The following is a 20,626-nucleotide window of genomic DNA, read 5'->3' as shown; positions in this document are numbered from 1 at the left end:
CTGAACTCCAGGGAATACAGCCCAAGAGCTGCCAGACATTCCTCATACGGTAACCCTTTCATTCCTGGAATCATTCTTGTGAATATTCTGCAATGTCAGTATATCCTCTCTAAAATAAGAGCCCCAAACTGCACACAATACTTAAGTTTTTTAAAATTCTTATGCACTCGTGAGACGACAAGTCCTCTCAGTAGGGTCCTCTTGAAATGAATGCTAACGTTGCATTCGCCTTCCTCATCACTGACTCAACCTGCAAGTTAAACTTCAGGGAATCCTGCAGGAGGGAATCCTACACTTCCCGACCACTGTTCCACCTGCCTCTAACTTGTCCATTCTCATCTAAGTCCTTTTGTAGCCTCTCTGCTTCCTCAACACTACCCTATCCCCTCCACCTAATCTTTGTATTGTCCGCACTTGGTCACAAAGCTATGACTTCCGTTATCCAAGTCATTGACATAACGTAAAAAGCAGCAGTCCCAACACAGATCTCTGTGGAACACCACTAGTTACCGGCAGTCAACCAGAAAATGCTCCCTTTAATCCCACTCTTTGCCTCCTGCCAATATTCTGTCCATGCTAGTATCTTTCCTGTAATACCATGTTAAGCAGCTTCATGGGTGGCACCTTGTCAAAGGCCTTCTGGAAACCCAAGTACACACATCTACTAAGACTCCTTTGTCTATCCTGTTTATTACTGTATTTCTTTAAAGAATTCCAACAAAAGTGTCAGGCAAGATTTTCCCCTGAGGAAACAATACTGACTATGTCCTATTTTATCATGTGCCTTCAAGTACCCTGAGACCTCATCCTTAATAATTGCCTCCAAGATCTTCCTGACCACTGAGGTCAGACTAACTTAGCCTATAGTTTCCTTTCTTCTCTCTCTCCCTCTCCCTTCTTGAACAGTAGAATGATATTTGTAACTTTCTGGTCTTCTGGAAATAGAAACAGTAACTAATTCCATATAAACCAGTCAAGAGCTATATGATCTACCACCCCATCAGCCTCCAAATCCAACACATTATCCTCCGCAACTTCCGCCACCTTGATTAGGACCCCACCACTAAGCATATCTTTCCCTCCCCGCTTTCTGCAGGGATCGGTCCCTCCCCACGGATCTCCCACTGGCACCTATCCCTGTAAACACAAGTGCTACATCTGTCCCTACGCCTCCTCTCTTGCCACCATTCAGGGCCCCAAACAGTCCTTCCAGGTGAGGCAACACGTCAGTTGTGAGTCTGTTGGGGTCATCTATTGCATCCGGTGCTCCTGCTGCAGCCTCCTCTACATCGGTGAAACCCGACACAGATTGGGGGACTGCTTCGTCCACCACAACAGACAGAATCTCCCAGTAGCCACCAACTTCAACTCTGCTTCCCATTCGGATATGTTCATACATGGCCTCCTTTACTGCCATGATGAGGCTAAACTCAGGTTGGAGGAGTAACACCTCATATACCATCTAGGTAGTCTCCAGTCCCTTGGTATGAACATAGAATTCTCCAGCTTCTGGTAATTCCCTCCCCCTCCCTTCCTCTATCCCTATTTCACTCTGTCCCCTCCCCCAGCTACCTATCACCTCCCTCATGGTTCCTCCTCCTTCTACTATCCATTGTGTTTTCCCCTATTCCTTCTTCACCTTTCCTGCCTATCACCTCCCTGCTTCCCTTCCCCCACCCCTTTATCTTTCCCCTTACTGGTTTTTCACCTGGAACCTACCAGCCTACTCCTTCCCACCCTCTCCCCACCTTCTTTATAGGGCCTCTGCCCCTTCCTTCTTCAGTCCTGACGAAGGGTTCCGGCTGGAAACGTTGATTCATCGTTTCCACGGATGCTGCCCCACCTGCTGAGTTCCTCCAGCTTGTTGTGAGTGTTGCTTTGACCCCAGCATCTGCAGAGTATTTTGTGTTTAAGAGCTATATGATGATACAAGTTAGTCAGGGGCTAATTAATCATATGGTTCAGGAAGGCAGTCCCTATTGTTGCTAAAGGTCAGATCCTTTGTACGAGTTCAACAACTTAGCTGAAACCATGTGTTAAACGCAAGTTCTGCAGCACCTGTGGCTCTGAATTGTATTATAAACTGATTATCACCACTGCCAGTAAATACCATATGTACAAGAGCTATTTGGAATTTTATGGTCAGCTTGACAACATTTAGCAATGGCACACAAAGCACATACCAAATTATTTTATTATTTATTTTGTTGTTTTTGCACAGTTATTTATGAATCATTTGTTAATTTGATTGTTAACTTGTGCTCACCATCATCACTTAATATACTGTGCCACTATTTATCCTGGAGTTTATACCCTGCTTATATCAGCTGGAGTTTATACCCTGTTTATATCAGCTGGAGCTTGAAGAAAACTGTTGCCAAAGCACCCAAACATTAAGTGCTCCACAGTTGAATTTTATAACTTGAGCATCAACTTCAATTTAGAGCAAGTACATACCAAAATAATTTCTGGTAAAGAGAAGCCTAGGAAGATGTACCACACTGCTCAGTCCTGAAGAAGGGTCTCAGCCTGAAACATTGACTATTTTTTCATTTCCATTCTGAGTTCCTCCAGCGTTTTGTGCGAGAGTACTAAATTTTACATTAAGACATTAGGCAATAAACAGTTAAATTATTATGTTTTAAGACTTAAGATATTCTACACTCACAAATATCAGTGTAACCTTAACTGAAGAAAAAAATAAATACAGAGCTGAATATAAATCCTTGGAACTTTCAAATTCACTTCAATGATAATTTATTCACTGCTATAAGGCAAAAGATGTGGACAGCAAGTTTACAGAGGAAACAAAAGGATTTCTAGAAAATCTCTTTGGGTGTACATATTAAGAATCAATGTTAGAACACACTATTCCGTCACTGCTCAGTCTTTGCCCTCTAACTTTACATTGAAATAATGGCATAACTCCAGTAATTTTATGATATTTATTTCAACATGTGAACTTTAATACCACCGAAAAGGGATTGCACCAGCATCTCTTCCAGTTTGACATCAAGCCAGGTATTGAAAGGAAATAGAGGTCTAGTACAACAATCATAAATATTGCAAGATAACTTTTTGTGAGGCATCAGTATCTCTAAAAGATTCCCTCCTACTGATTTTAAAATTAGGTGGCCTGTACAAGAGTATAACATTTGCAATTTTGCATTTTCGGCTTTGTATATTTAATTTACAGATACAGCACAGTTCCTTCCAGCCCCATGAGCCCATGTCACCCGATTACACTCATGTGACCAATTGACTTTCTAACCCATACGTCTCTGGAACGTGGGAGGAAACCAGAGCACCTGGAGGAAGCCCACACAGTCACAAGGTGAATATACTAACCCCTTACAGACAGTGGTGGGAATTGAACGCAGGTTGCTAGCCACACTGCTGTGCCATCCACACAAAGTGTAAAAATAGCAGGTATAAAAATAACAAGTATTGACCATAATCTTGCAAAATGCAGTATGTTTGCAAAGTTATGATCAACACCTGTTATTTTCATGCCTACTTCCAGGTAAGTAACGTCAGATACATTCCTTCTGGACTGGGTGATTTAGTCACACAGTACAGCAGGTCTCTCTGATACCATTTCTATCAATTTTTAGTCTGACTAGTTTCTTAACTATATCTTTCTCACATTTTACATTGGTCTTTATCAAAATATTCATTATCTAGGCTATGCCTTCTGTTTCAATAAGTAGAATATCTTTACCAGTTCCCAATTACTATGCCCACCTTCTCTTACAACTCTTTTACTGGCATATGCTTATTAAAAAAATTGTTGGATTTTCTACCTTTGCCACCTTTTTTGCTTTGGCACTTATTTCCTTTTATGTTTCCTCTCTGACCTTTCTATAATGCACTTCAAACCAGAGAATTAAGGACAATTTTGCTCCTCAAATGGAAGTTGAGATATTACATAATATTTTATGGTCTGAAAATAGTCAAGTTCCTGCAAATGTCCTCTACACTTATAGTAATTGTAAAGTTTACTTTCCTGCAAATTCCACAGATTATTTTTTCAGATACTCCTTATAGGTACAGCCTTCAGTTTTTTTCATTAATATGCTTAACTTTCATTGGCATTTGTTAAACTGCTACAACATGGCTGCTTGTATTTATAATTCTATAATAGCTATTTTGTGTATTCAATTTTGTTTAGGTAGGGAAGAGGACATAAGAAATGAAATTGTTCTCCCATGATCCATATTATGAAAGGGTTTATTATAAGAGGGTATTATCATATTTGTCAATTTGCTATCAACAGATCAATTTTTAAAAAAGTACTAAATAAGTTCTCACCTATATCCATTGTCCGATTGATATAGGAAATTATTTCCCTAGTTTGTCTGCAATCACTAAATATCAACATCTTCCCAACCATTAAAATACTTCAAGCAAACTGCCAAACCAATGCAATAATGCTGCAGCGCACTTAACTTTAGGTCCCAGTCAGTCAAATATGTTAAGTTTATTCGATGGTGACATTGTAAATGTATTCCAAAAAGTTTGTCTACTTGGAGCTACCAGAGCAATATTCATATAATCTATCATAAAGTCATAAGCATGGAGATCAATTTATTTGTATGAGTTGATAACTAATATCACAAAGACATGAAATTTAAATTTCCCCATTTTTGGTGGGGGTTGCAGTGGGACAATGGAGCAAGATAGAGGTGTGGGTGGCAGTGATGTTAGCCACAGCTGCCTGTGCATCATATATTCACTAATTCCTGACTAATCAGGAAAATAGCAGAAACCCTGCCAGTTTGACAAGGTGGAGGCGATAGCTGAATTGATAAGGCAAAGTAAATAAAATGTTCGGATGCTGAAATTTACAGAATAATTTAAAAGATGGAAAAACAAACAATAAAAGGGGAAGTTGTAGTTTATTATAATAGTTGTTCTTTTTCTTAACCCAAAGTAGAAAACCTTTAAGAGGATCAAGATGAAAAGCTGATTACAACAGCATTCCTTAGGATAATCAAGTAACTGAAAAGGAGCTGGAGTTTAACTTCAATTCAGAAAACTGACTGATGGGCTCCAATTACAAATATTTGGTTTATTTGTGTATTATAAAACATTCATTACCAAACATTCACTGGTCTTTTATGACAAATAATCATTTATTACAATGTACAGATCTTACAACAATGTACTGCACATTAATAGCACAAACTGCATTGGAAAGTGTATAAAGTATCAGAGGACACTGCCCCAACGTCATCTGTGAAAATTCAAATGTACAGTTACAAAACATAAAAAAACTACTGTTCCTTAAAGAGGAAACAGCAAATGCCTGCAGCACGGAAGTTTGAAAATGATTGAAACTTCATTATATTAAGACTTATCTTGCAACTTTGTATGGAAGATATAAAACCAATTCAATAGCCCAAGTCTTATGAACTACAAAAGAAATGCTTAAAACATTTCAATATATAAAAAACAGTGACTCTGATGTACAGCAGTTAGTTGTTGTGCTTTATCAAGGGATAATTACTATGTTTGCTCCAGTTCACATAATATACTATGCTATAAAGCATTAAGGTCAAGAAAATAAATACTACAAAGAAAATCTGAAATAATATGTTTAGGAACAGCTTTTGGTCAGTGAGACTGAAACCTTTAGATGATTAGTTTGGGAAATGAGAAGTGGGACCTGTAAGAAATAGTATGCAAGGCAATTCAATTATTACATCAGATTTTACGTTTGTTCCAGACAATCCCCAATATAACAGACAAATGTTACTCATAACATTTAATGCTCTGGATGACAAAATGACAATGCATAAATGAAAACCAACTATACTTGCTTATGTTCTGCATTACAACATTCCTTATAAACCTTGTACAAATCAGAAATCTAATACCAAATTATTAAACCTCTAAATAGAACACGAGGCTCAACAATTAATAGTACCCCAATCTACTTTTCAGCTGGACAGTTATGCACAAAGTAAAACCTCTATTTTTCAATAGCTCAGGCACAATATTGGTGTATGCGTATATATAATCTGATCCCAAAGGAACATTCTTTTTTATTGAAATTACACAATTCGCTTACTGAGAATATTGTACTAAAGGCCCCCAAATTAGCAATAAAAACAAGGAAACATGCATGAAATATATCAAATATAATATAAAAGATCCTTTAGAAGTAAATATATGGCATCACAACTTTGCACTCCTAAAAATCATACTAACTGTGAAATTGCCAAATATTTAATTCATGTGTCAAAAATATTTACCTCAATAATTTTCTGAAATTAACCTAACTTCTATTTTCTAAAAATACAAAAATCATTCTTTGCTTTAAACTATACATAGCAGAGAAATTAAATAAATGAAAAAGTATTTCGTCTTACAGGTTGAATTTAAACTATTGAATCTCTTTTACATCTATCACAGGATACAAAAGAAACTGAACAAAAGATGTTTTACTATTGGCCAAATCTAGGTTATAACTGCTGTTGCTTCAGCTTAAAATTATACACTGCAGCTCCTGGAATGCTTTAAAAGTTCAGCTCCCTAATAAAGTTCAAAGTAAGCAGCCCACAGAATGTTGCAGCGGTTCACCGGCACAATCACTATACATAACTAGCTTTCAAAAAAATTAATAAATTCAAAACTAAAGTTAGCAAGTAACAAGTATATGGCTGCCAATTAGTTGATCGAGTAGAATGGCTAATTAGCTATGGACTAAGTGAAGGTTCTTTTCCTCCTTCATCGTTTGTACACTGACAATGCTGCATTGCAGCTTTACAGAAACAGACACACGACTGTTAGCAGACCATTTGACCTTTGCTGTGTCATCTACAGTTCCAATCCATTACTATCAAATCCATGCAGATGCACATATGAAGAGTCATCAACAGACTGTGGTAGGAGAGGGGAGAAATCTCTATAATGGAAAAAAAAAATCTGAGTTTTTAAACCCTCTTCATTAATTGTAACATTTTAAACTTTCCCCCACTTAATCATGCAACTCAGCAGCAACTGACGCAAGACTATTTCTGGTATCAAAATAAGAACTTTACCTTTTCTACTTCAATAAATTAGTTTACCACTAATCAAGATGTATAATTCTCCACACTAATGCATGCTGAAAATTAAAAAAAGTTTATAATTTAACTCCAAATGATTCAGTCTCACTGACATTATTCCTGAAGGAAAACCTAATGTCAAGATTGTATATAGTCTTATTATTTGACAGTATGTGTGCATCATTTAAAATCAGCTACTTATGATTTCTAATAAAAATTCAGTATATTGTAGCAAAGTATGCAGAAAATGATGGCCACACATTTACAGCTAGATTTATTTCATTGGACAACTAACTGAAAGAAATCTATCTGGGTCAGATATGCATTCAACAAAGTCTTCCAATAAAAAACAAATCCTGGAAGATCCTCAATGAACTGGAGCCTCTCCTGAGTCGCTTTCTCAGTATAAACTGCTGTGTTCTACATTTCAGTGGATCAGTGGGAACACCATTCTGGAAGTCCTCATCACGGATGCGTCGCAGGTGATATTAAATGAATGTTCTTGCGTAGAAAGAAATAGTCAAAGAATTCAAAGGGGTCAGTTTTCCACAGGAGTAGGAGTCTGCAAAGGTTGGCTGATGATGACCTGCACCACATAGTCCTTGGGGATTTTCAGCTCCTCCAGTTTCATTTTGTCTGTCAATGGTCGGCCAGAAAAGAACCATCTCTGGCTGGAGGGCTCTACTCCCTCTGCTGTGTGCAAACGTCGCTTCATGTGATAGACTGTATCTGTACTGCGGACAACAAGCTTCAAGTCTTTCCCCGTGGAAAGCCGCAGCCGTAGCTGACATTCTTGTCCAGAATTTGGTGATGGTTCTGGGATGTCCAGAGTCTCCAAGTCACTTTTCTCTTCAATCATGTTGATTGGAGGTGCAAGGCAATAAACTGGAAGTTGATATCGATTCCCAAGTTCATCATAGCATTCTGTAAGGACTCCTGTGTGTGCAAAAAAAAAAAAAAAGAAAATCAGTCTCATCACATACCTGAGGAATTTTTTTTGCATATAAGCATTAAAACCAAGGAAGTAAAGCTATCCTCCTACAATTCCTAAGCAGCTTTTCCAAAGTAGGGGAGCAGAAGTAAATAATGGGATACTGGGAAGAAAATTCTATTTAAGAGATACCCATCCGGGAATTCAATTGCAGAATGTTCCATTTTTTCAGTACAAAGCAAGTGAAAATATTTTCCTTCTGTAGTGAAATAGGCCAATGTCTAATTTTGCATTGTCTGCATGAATTTCCAGAATAACGAGAAAACTCTTCTGGATTTGATTTCCACAACAGGTTTCATGGGGTGATGTCATACCCTGTACAATAAATCATGTAGATCTACTTCATATTGCACATTTCTGCATCACTACAAGCCTCTACCCGTACTACTATTCTCAATTCATTGTAGTAATTAATCTACTGCCCTCGTTAACTTAGCCCTAATCACCTAGGCACACACATCTCAATCCCTTTGATTTACCCTCCTATAGAGTGAAGACTTGTTTCTCCCACTTTGTGGCCCTTCCATGTCCCAAATCTCAAACAGCTTCATCCTTCATCATCACTGTTTATGTCCTATCACCTTCAGTCTTCAGCTGCAATCCTGGCTAATCTCACTGATCCCTGACAGTTTCCCTGCCCCTCAAAACACAAGGTTCTCGCCTGATGATTCCTTCTGAAACCCCATGACTTACAAAGGCCTGATATTCCTTTCTCACAAGTCTTCAGCACAGACAAAGCTTCAGCTAAGCATCCCATGAAACAGAGTAAGCAAACAAAACTAACAGCATGATAAACAAAGTACACTTTGACATATCAAACCACATATTACAAAACTAAAGTTATTAAAATCTGTTGAAAATATTGTGGGCAGGTATCTGATTTACATGTTAATCCAGGTATTATGGTCAGGTATTATGTAGAACAATATTAACCACACAAGCAGGAAATAGCAGTTCATACATATGCAGAGAGAAAAGAATGGTTTTGATGCAAAATATTAACCATCCTCTCTTCCTCGCCTATGCCCCAACCCCACAGCTGACTCATATGTGCAGTATAACAAATGCATTTTGCTCTTACTGCAGAATTTAAGCAAGCACTGTGCCATACTTGTGAAAATCATTTCAATTGTTTAGAATCATATAATCATTCCTTAATCAAATTTTGGACACAACATTAAGAATTTGTAATTGAGGGCCAATTATGTCTCTCTCAAATATTTTCACCAATTCAAAATGAACAAGCACATTCAAATTTACACTATGAAAATATTTCTTAAAATGCCCAACTCGGAGATATTGGGACTACTCACTGCCATTAACCACCTGGATATGGCTATGCATGTCAAACATTTCCAAATTCTACAGATGACATTGCAAGGAGAATTGCCTGCTGCAATGGTATACGGGATTTAAAAATAAAGATGAAGTGCAATGTGTTACATCATGGTGAGAGCGACAAAATAAAATTTCAATTAAATGGTAGAATTCTAAAAGAGGATCAGAAACAAAAATACCTCTGCGCATCTGCAGAAAAATTTAAAAGGCTGCAACCAAGTTAAGAATGCAGTTAAAGAACAGGGGATCCTAATTTTTCTAATAATTGGGAGCATAAATGCAAGGAAGCTATGAAGGCAATAGAGACAGCAAAGAAAAACATATACAAGAATAATTTCCAAATTGAGGGATTTGTGTTACGAAGGCACACAGGAAAGAATGGAATGGTTAGGTTTGCTTTCCTTTCCTTAGGGCAAAAAGAGGAGAATTTATGATGAGTAAAATCTTGATGGGTTAAAGAGGAAAATTAAAGGGCAATAATATGGCAATAACTAATGGATATATTTAAAATGATTTGCAAACCATCCAGGAGTGATGTGAGAAATTTTATTTTATAGTGAATAGTTATGATATGGAATAATCTGTCTTTGTGCTATGGAAATAGGTTCAATTGTGGCTTTCAAAGCAAAGACGGGAAGGTAAAAATTGGAAGGAACAAAAAAGTTGTATAGCAATGTGGAAAGAACAGGCAATGCCACTTATTAGATTTCACTCTGAGAAGCCAGCAGATTTGACTCTCTGATACTATGATGTAGAAGGAAAAGTTTAACAAAAAATTATGTAACACATCATATTAAAAAATTCAAGGTTAAGTAACAAAGAGAACTAAAGCAAAAAAAATTAAGAAAAAACAGAATTCAATTTCACTTAAGGTATTTCAAATCTAAGTTTAATTATCATTCAACCATGAATACCCACGAGTAGAGCCAATCGAAACAGTGTTCCTCTAGGGCCAAGGTGCAAAACACAGTACCAGTCATACACAACACAAGGCACATATAAGATAGCAAATAAACATACAGTCACACAAAAAAATATCTCAAGTCCCTAACTGACATGTCCTGTAAATTGATGGTGCATAGGTTCTCGGCAGTCCGCAGATGAATAGACGCACACAGTCCAGCTTGTCATTCCACTGACTGAACACTGGAGGGCATCACTGATGGAAGGGGCCACCGCCTCTGGTGTCTCCTTTCCTGGGCTGCTGCAACAGGCAAGCCCACAGCTTGAGGCCTAGTCCTCACCACACAGAGGCCATACAACTCTGCTGTCGTCGGTCTCATCAATAAACAAGGGAAATGGACTTGCAGCATTTTACATATCAATGCCCACAACAGAAATATTCAAAGCAATCACTCGCAGTTAGAGTATACCCATCACCTTTGTGCACCAACTCAGATACCTTCCTGTGGCAGACAGCAACATGGTCTGCACCAAATCCAGCTCCTCCGCCAACGAGCAGTTCTTAAGGAAATATATATTATGGATTCAAAACTATTTGAATGATTACTGAACTAGATTATAAAATGACATCTTTCCTCCTCAATCTTTTATGTTACTGCTCAGATTAACAAACACAATAATCAATAAAATCCATTTGCAAATTTTGCAAGTTGTTGCATCCAGAGCAAAGGGGAGAACCAACTTTTTGAATGTTGATTTGCAGTTAATAACTTGTTTGGCTAATTGCTATTTGCAGGTATAAAAAAGGAAGCAGGCCCTAGCAGAGTGGCCATTTCAGGGAGTGGCTGTGTTTGAGATGTAACTACTGTGGTTTAGATTGAGTACTGAGGCTTTGATGAAAGGAGGCTGAGCATGAAGGTGCAGGTGACGTGTTTCTTAGAATTATTGTTTCTACAAGGGGTGATTGATAAGTTTGTGGACTGAGGTAGGAGGAGTCAATTTTAGAAAACCTAGCACATTTATTTTTCCACATAGCCCCCTCCTACATGTACACACTTAGTCCAGCGGTTGTAGAGCATACGGATCCCTTTGTAGAAGTGGCCCACAGCAGGAGTGATTGATAAGCTTGTGACCTAAGGTAGAAGGAGATGAGGAGAAACTTCAAACTTTCTGCATTATCACTCAAAGAGTGGAAATGCACGTGCATGTAATGAGAGCATCTTGGACCTCCAGGTGGTCCACAAAAGGGGTGATTGAGAAGTTTGTGGCCTAAGGTTGAAGGAGATGAGTTATATAGCTCTCATTACATGCATGGGCAGTTCAACTCTGAGTGAAAATGCAGAAAGTTTGAAGTTTCTCCTCATCTCCTCCTACTTTAGGCCACAAACTTACCAATCACCCCTGCTGTGGACCACTTTTGGAAGTCCAAGACGCCGACTTCTACAAAGGGATCTGTATGGTCCATGACCGCTGGACTAAGTGTGTAAATGTAGGAAAAATAAATGTGCTAGATTCCTTCTACCTTAGGCCACAAACTTATCAATCACCCCTCGTATTAGAACAGCTGGGATGTCAGTTAGGGCAGTGGTCTGCTCTTCCTGCAGGCTGTCGGAGGTCAAAAAGACTGCCAGTGTACCTGATGACTTCACCTAGAGGAGGAGGACCCAGCTGCAGCTTTTGACTGACACGTGAAGGAACTAGAGATGGAGTTAGGCATACATTGAATTGCCCAAGGTGCTGAAAGCATCACAGACAAAAGTTTTAGTAAGGTTAAGGTGATGACCCCCAAGGCAGATACTTGGGTAAGGGGAAAAGACAGAGTAGGATCCCTCTATGGTTACTCTCTCAGCAATAATATACCCCTTTGGATACTGGCTTTGGTATGGGTGGGGGAGTGGAATGATCCATCAAGTCACAGTAGCAGCAGCCACAGCCACAGTAGTGGCACTCAGCAGGGACGCTAGAAAGAGGCAGAGGTTGTGATCCATACTGGCACCAATGACCTGGGTAGAGATGAGGATAAAGGTCCTATGCAATGAATACAGGGAGTTCAGAGGAGGCTGGAAAGCAGAACCTTGAAAGTAGTGATCTGTAGATAACTCTCAGTGCCATGTTCTCATCAGGGCAGGAACAGAAAGATAGAACAGATAATGCGTGGCTGAGGAACTGGTGCAGGGGGCAGGGTTCTTGCATCATTGGAACCTCTTCTGGGGCAAGGGTAACCTTAACTGGAGGGGAACCAATATCCTGGCTGGGAGGTTCACTCGTGCCACTCGGGGGTGGGGTTTAAACTAGCTTGACAAGTGGAATAGGAAACAGAGAACCAGGTCAGAAATGAAAGGGAGTCATGTCTTACTAGTTTGATTGAGTTATGCCTTTTTTTTTTTTTTGAGGTGACAAGAGTAATTAATGATGGTAGAGCTGTGAATATTATCTATATGGCAAGGCATTTAACACGGTAGCGCTTGGGAGGCTCATGCAAAAGATTATGTACGGAATCTATGGTTATTTAGGCTCTTTGGATTCAGAATTGGCTTGCCCACAGAATACGGAAGGTAGTTATTGGTGGTGTTGTGGTTAGTGTACAAAACTGCAATGTTATAGCAGGATATAGATTAGATGTAGATATGAGCTGAGAAATGGCAGATGACATTTAACAGAGTCAAAAATAAACTGCTGCACTTTGAAGATGTAAAGGGACAGTACATTGTTAATGGTAATTCTCCTAAGTGTTGAACTGCAGAGGAATCTTTGGATCCAAATCACTCCCTGAACTTTCAGTGGTAAAAGTGGCACATGGCGTTTAGTAGTCAAGGAACTGAAGCTGAAAACTCAGTAAGTTATGTTGCAGCTTCATAAAAGTCCAGTTAGACCACGTATGGAGTACTGAATTCAATTCTAGTTGCACCATTATAGGAAGGATAGAGGCTTTGGAGAGGATGCATATGTTTACCAGAATGATGCTTCCTATAAGGAAAGGTAGCACAAATTTAGATTGTTTGCTCTGGAGAAGCAAAGGGGAGATCTGACAGGGGAGATCTGAGAGAAGGTTGTTAGATTCTTAGAGGCATAGACACAAAGCCAGTATCATTTTTCCCGTCCCAGGTTTGGCATGTCGAATACCAGAGGGCAGGCAATTGAGGTTAAGAGGGGCAAGATCAAGGAAGATGCGTGGGGCTGTTTTTTTAAAAAATAATTACACACACAGAAACCGGTGGGTGCCTAAATGCACTGTCAGGTGTGGTGGTGACGGCAAATATGATGGAGTTGTCCATGATATAGATAGCACATCAATGTGCAGAAAATGGAAGGATATTACACTGTGTAGGTGAAGGGCCTGTTTGTGCTGTACAACTCCACACATCTTAAGTAAAAGAAAAAGTACTGGAAACAGTCAAAAAGTCAGGTAGAATCTGTGAAAGAGAAACACAGTTAATGTTTTGGTCAGTACATGGAACTGATGTTGTAACCAGGGCAGGAATGGCTGCTGGATGTTCCAGGGTTTAAATGTTTCAAAAAGGGTCAAGGAAGGAGGAAAGGAGGTAAGGAGGTGAGGGAGTGGCACTGCTAATCAGGGATAGCATCACAGCTGCAGAAAGGGTAGATGTTGTGGAGAGTCAGTGTGGGTGGAAGTCAGAAACAGGAAGGGAGTAATCACTCTACTGAGACTATTACAGAATGTCCAATAGCAACAGAGACACGGCGGTGCAGATTGGGAGGCAGATTTTGGAAAGGTGCAAAAATAACAAGCTTATTGCTGTTGATGACTTCAACTTCCCTAATATTGATTGGCAACTCCATAATGCAAAATGTTTAGATGAGGCAGATTTTGTTAAATGTATCCAGGAAGAATTCCTGACACAATATGTAGACAGGCCTCTGGAGGAGCGGCTATACTGTAGCTGGTACTAGGCAATGGAACTGGAGAAGTGACTGATCTCTCAGTGGGTGAGCGTTTTGCAGACAACAAACACAACACTCTGACCTTTACATAGCTCTGGAGAGGGACAGGATCACATGGTATGGGAAAGTATTTTTGGGGGGGGGAGAAGAGGACAAATTATGATGCAATTGGCAAGAACTTGGGAGCATAAATTGGGAATGGATGTACTCAATGTACTCAGGGAAATGTGCAGGTTGTTTAGGGAGTACCTGCATGGAGTTATTGCAGGTTTGTCCCATTGAGGCAAAGAAAGAATGACAGGGTGAAGGAACCACAGTTGACAACTGGTGGAATACCTAGTCAAGAGGAAGTAAAAAAGCATACTTCAAAGTTAGGATGCAAAGATCAGACAGGATTCCAAAAAGTTATCAAAGTAGCCAAGAAGGTGCTTAAGAATGGACATAATAGGTCAGAAGGGGACATGAGAAGGACTTGGTGAGTAGGATTAAGAAAAATCCCAAAGCATTCTACACGTATGTGAAAAACAGGAGGATGACTAACATGAAGTTAGGTCCGATCAGGGATAAAAGAAGAAACATGCTTGGAGTCAGAAGGTTATTAATAAATACTTTGCTTCAGTATTCACCAGTGAGAGGGTTCTTGATAAATGTGAAGTTAGTGTAGAACAGGCTGATATACTGAAACATGCCAACATTAAGACAGAGGATGAGCTGGAACTTTTGAAAAATATTAGGAGAGACAAGTCCCTGGGGCTGGATGGAATACACCCCACGTTACGATGGAAAGCAAGGGATGAGATTGCAGTGCCTTTGTCAATGATCTTTATGCCCTCAGTGACCCCAGGAGTAGTACCAGAAAATTGGACAGTGGCAAACGTTTGTCAAAAGAGATAATAGAGATAACAGTGAGAATTATAGACTAGTGAGTCTCACATCTGGGTGGCTTAGTATGTCTGCAAATGACACAAAGGTTGGTGGTGTTGTGGACAGTGCAAAAGGTTGTCGTAGGTTACAACAGGACATTGATAAGATGCAAAGTTGGGTTGAGAAATAGCAGATGGAGTTTAACCCAGAAAATAATGAAGTGATTTATTTTGAACTTGGAAGACAGAATACAGGGTAATGGCAGGATTCTTAACAGTGTGGAGGAACAGAGGGATCTCGCTGTTCACATCCATAGATCTCTGAAAGTTGCAGTACAAATGTAGAAAAGAAGGCGTATGGATGTGTTGACCTTCATTGCTTGGGGGATTGAGTTCAAGAGCTGCAAGGTAATGTTACAGCTCTATAAAACTGATCAGACCACATTTGGTCACCTCATGATAGGAAGGATGTGGAAGATCTAAAGAGGGTGCAGAGAAGATTTTCCAGTATGCCGCTTCAATTATAGAGAATGTTGAACGAGTTCAAGTTGAGAGAGCTAGGGCTATACTCTTTGGAGTGAAGGAAGAGGAGAGGTTCAAAGATAAGAAAATATGCAGATGCGGAAAATCCAACCAACACACACAAAATGCTGGATGAACTCAGCAGGCCAGGACAGGCAGGGCCTGAAATGTCGACTGTACTCTTTTCCATTGATGCTGTGTGGCCTGCTGAGTTTCTCCAGCATTTTGTGTGAAGATGAGAGGTTACTTGACAGGATGGAAATAGGTAAATAAGGGGATATAACCAAGTTGTTTCTCGGAAATTATAGGGGATATCAGAGATGAGACTTTTTACTTAGACAGTGGCAGGAGGGTGGAACTATCAGAGATGGTGGTAGAGACAGATACATTAGGGACATTTATGAGATTCTTAGACAGACACATGGATGAGAGAAAAATGGACAGCTATGTGGGAGGGATGATTGATCTTACAGTAGGTTAAAAGGCTGGCACAACACTGTGAGCCAAAGGGCCCATACTTTGCTGTAAAGTTCTATGTTCTATATTCAATACAAAAATGAGTATTACCTAGACTCCCTCTTTGGTACTTGTTCCACAGCCCTAAAAGGATACATTCAGGTACTGCTTTTATGCTATTGCCTCTACTACCCTTTTAGGCAAGTGAGTTCCACACCTCCTATCCTCTGGATGAAAAAGATATTTCTCATTACTTTTGTAATTCTTCTATCATTTGCTTTAAATCCATGCATTCTGAGTTTTGGCTTCTGTGTTAAAGGAAATAGATCCTTATTTACTTCCTCTTGGCTCCACCATAATTCAATTAAGTCTCCCCTCTGCTGCTTCTGTTCCAAAGAGAATAACCTCATCTTATCCAATTATTCCTTATTTGGTAATATTTTTCAGTCTTGGCAACATTTTTGCAAATCTCTCCAACCTTACCAGTGAAATCTCTTTTTCTGTACTGAACTGGGCAGAATGTGGTACTCCTAAGAATTTGCTTATCACTGTCAACAAGATTACCGACCAATAGTTATCCCATTTATGCACATCATGGATTTTAAGTAAAATTCATGCACAAACAGTCCTACAATCCTCAAGCACTACTCCTATAGCCAAAGATGACTGAAAAATAATTGTCAGAGCCTCTATAATTGCCTCCTTTGCTTCTTTTAATGCCCTGAGTTATTACTGCTGCAACAAAACTGAATGGCTTGCTGAAATTTGTAAACAAGAATTGTGGGTATAAAAGTGCTTTTGGATATTTTGAGTGCAGTTTAGAAGTACTTTTGCTCAATCATGCTGAAAATGAACAATTGGTAACAGATGTCTTGCTCTGAACTGGAATGTTTTTGCACTCTATTTGAAGAACCAATTATTTTAAACAGCAGTCACTGTACATCTCAAGACCAGAGAATTCTTTCTTCAATGGAATGTATATTAGTTCCTTTTGTCTTCATGTCAATTATTACGAGCTTTTATAAACAACAATATTAAAGGTTAGCTGTATTTGCCACATGGATATCAAAACAGTGAAATGCATCATTTGTATCAAATCAAATCAGCAAGGATTGTGCTGAGCAGCCTGCAAGTGTTGCTGCGCCTCTGGTGCCAGCATAACTTAGTAACCTTAACCCACGTCTTTGGAATGTGGGAAGAAACTGGAGTGCACTGAGGAAACTCTCACAGTTACAAGGAGAACATACAAACTTCTCTCCGATAGATGCAGGCATTGAAGCCTCATCTTACAGCTGGCACAGTAAACCATTGCGCTAGCCCCTATGCCAATGCAGTGGGCCATTTGGGACAAAATATCTGCAAGCTTGGGATTAGGTACTGTCGGTATTCGGCAGTCTGAAGTACCCAGCTGTTTCAAGCAGGCTTCAGTTACACCTGTGCCTAAGAAGAATGTGGTAACATGCCTCAATGACTATTGTCCAGTAGCACTTACATCCACAGGGATGAAGTTTTGAGAAGTTGTTGATGAACTATATCAACTCCTACCTGAGAAGCAACTTGGATCTGCTCCCATTTGACTATTAGAGCAACAGGTCCACAGCAGGATGCTCTTTATCAACATCTTGGCATTCAATACCAACATCCCCTCAAAACTAATCAATAAGCTTCAAATCCTTGGGCTCAATACCTCATTGTGCAATTGGATCCTTGATTTCCTCGCTTGCAGACCCCAGTCAGTTCAGATTGGCAACATCTCTTCCACGACCTCCATCAGCACAGGTGCACCACAAGGCTGTGTGCTTAGCCCCCTGCTCTACTCGCTTTAGACTGAGACTAAGTACAGCTCCAATGCCAAACTCAAGTTTGCTGACACCACCGTTGCAGGCCAAATCAAAAGGTGGTGGTGGATCAGCATACAGGAGGGGGATTGAAAATCTGGCTGAGTGGTGCCATAACAACAACCTCTTACTCAGTGTCAACAAGACCAAGGAGCTGATTTGACTTCAGGAGAAGGAAACCAGAGGTCCATCAGTCAGTCAGATGTGTGTAGGAGAGTATACTGACTGGCTGCGTCACAGTTTGTGTACAGAAATACAAATATGAACCAATCTCAAAAAGAAACCCATTGAACATCTATTGAAACTAGTGAATCTAGTTTTAATGGTTGTTGAAAAGTTTTTTTTAAACAATGGGCGTGTGACATTTACCATTGCAATTGTGTAGGGGAATACAATAAACTAATGTTTATGTTAGTTAGCCCCACTGAAGATCTCAGAATAAGATCATAGAATTTACTAGGTGTACCGGTCCACAATCTCTTATCCGAAATCCTTGGGGCCAGTTGCATTTCGGAATTCAGAATCTTTCGGATTTCAGACCCCCCCCCCCCCCCCCCCCCCCCGGATACCGAAAAGCACATATGCTCAAGTCCCTTATTTAACCAGTCTCAGTGCGATGGACTTTAGGACCCGGCGGCGCACCAAACCTATGCACACCCTCCCATATACTTTAAATCATCTCTAGATTATTTATAATACCTAATACAATGTAAATTCTACGTAAATAGTTGTTATACTATATTGTTTAGGGAATAATGACAAGAAAAAATTTTATTTCCAACAAAAACATTCAATAAAACAAAAATATACAGCTTCAAATGAACCGAATCAAACACATGGTAAATGACTTATTGGAATAAATGCAGAATGTCACTGTCACTATAAAATTTCAGTAACTTGTCCTTCTGTTTACTTAAATCATATACAGCGGTAGTTCCGACACTATTTTCTTCAGTAAGACGCCGCACAGATACACCACGACCAAGCTTCTGCAATAACTCCACTTTCTGTGTTATTGATAATGATAGATGCTTTCTTCTCTTTTTCTCATTGTTACTCATAGGGGTATCTGCAGCTCTTTTTGAAATTTTCCACAATGAATTAAACACAAAGTCTGAACACAAAATATCAGCGAAAAGCAAATGTACGTGTAACCAGTACGAGCACTGAGCCACAAATGACCTCTGGCAGCCTCTGCTAGTGCTGCCACGTCACACCTGAGTGACATCAGCTGTTGGCGAAAAAAACTTCAGTTTTCGGAGCTTTTTGGATTTCAGAATTAGGGATAAAAGAAGGCGCACCTGTATTAGCTTTTAGTTAAAGAGATACCTTTGCCAAGTGACTCCTAAATCGGCACATGGATGGAGGGTTAATGGAGGGTTATGGGCTGTGTAGGAGGAAAGAGACCCCACACATATTGCAGAGACTCCTAGAATAACTCAATCACCATTGTGAATTTATGTTCACGGTATCAATACAGGCATTCTGGAAGGCTGCAAACATTAAGCTGGTTCTTTAATGCATAAGGACACCAATTAAATTAACAAGGTACTGATGTGTTCCAATATAATAAATGATTTAAAAATTAGTTATTTAAAAATGAGGTAGTAAAGGGCAGGCTGGACATACCGTGCCTATGAAAAGTATTCACCCCTTCTGCAAGTTATCATGCTTTGTCTTACAACATTGAATTGCAGTGGATTTAATTTGCCTTTTTTGACACTGATCAATAGAAAAAGTTTTCTGTCAAAGTGAAAACAGATCTCCGCAAAGTGATCTAAATTAATTACAAATATATAACTTAAGATAATTGATTGCACAAGTATTCACCTCCCTTTAATATGACACATCAAATCATCACTAGTGCAGCCAATTGGTTTTAGGAGTCACATAATTAGTTAAACGGAGATCTCTTTTTGGAGACCTGTGTACAGTCAAGGTGTTGCCATTGACTGTAGTAAAAATACACCTGTATCTGGAAGGTCCAACTGCTGCTGAGTCAGTATCCTGCCAAAACCATACCACGAAGACAAAAGAACACTCCAAGCAACTCCGTAAAAAGGTTGTTGAAAAACAGAAGTCAGGATATGAACTGAATAAAGTCACTGAATAAAGTAAAGGCATCAGTTAGTCTTGCGAGACCATGAATCTGCACCTGGAAAGTCTTCACTCTCCAGGGCGCAGGCCTGGGCAAGGTTGTATGGAAGACCAGCAGTTGCCCATGCTGCAAGTCTCCCCTCTCCACAACACCAATGTTGTCCAAGGGAAGGGCATTAGGACCCATACAGCTTGGCACCAGTGTCGTCACAGAGCAATGTGTGATTAAGTGCCTTGCTCAAGGACACAACACACGTTGCCTCGGCTGGGGCTCGAACTCACGACCTTCAGGTCGCTAGTCCAATGCCTTAACCACTTGGCCACATACCCACACAGTCATTGAATATTCCTTAGAGTACTGTTAAGTCAATTAGGAAATGGAAAGAATATGGCACAGCTGTAAACCTGCCTAGAGCAGGCCATCCTCAAAAACTGAGTAACCGTGCAAGAAGGGCCTAGTGATGTAGGCCACTAAGACACCTACAACAACTCTGGAGGAGTTACAAGCTTCAGTGGCTAAGCTGGGAGAGCCTGTGCATAAAACAACTGTTGCCTGGGTGCTTCACCGGTTGTAGCTTTATGGGAGAGTGGCAAAGAGAAAGCAACTGTTGTAAAAAGCTCACCTGAAATCTTGGCTAGAGTTTGCCAGAAGGCATGTGGGAG

At 39.8% G+C, this 20,626-nt stretch overlaps 1 protein-coding gene across 1 annotated transcript in view; it reads right to left on the bottom strand.

Annotated features, from left to right (window-relative positions):
- Nucleotides 1-4,865: 4,865 nt before the first annotated feature.
- ubtd2 (ubiquitin domain containing 2) overlaps nt 4,866-20,626 on the bottom strand; it is a 79,413-nt gene continuing 63,652 nt past the window's right edge. The window contains exon 3 of the mRNA XM_072264433.1: nt 4,866-7,988. Coding sequence (XP_072120534.1) covers nt 7,591-7,988 — 398 coding nt within the window. The 3' untranslated portion in view covers nt 4,866-7,590. The remainder of the gene's footprint in view (nt 7,989-20,626) is intronic.

The sequence above is a fragment of the Mobula birostris genome, chromosome 7 (genome assembly GCF_030028105.1).
Source record: "Mobula birostris isolate sMobBir1 chromosome 7, sMobBir1.hap1, whole genome shotgun sequence".
NCBI lineage: Eukaryota > Metazoa > Chordata > Chondrichthyes > Myliobatiformes > Myliobatidae > Mobula > Mobula birostris.
Note: the sequence above shows the minus strand (reverse complement) of the source record. Positions and strands in the feature narration are given on the sequence as shown.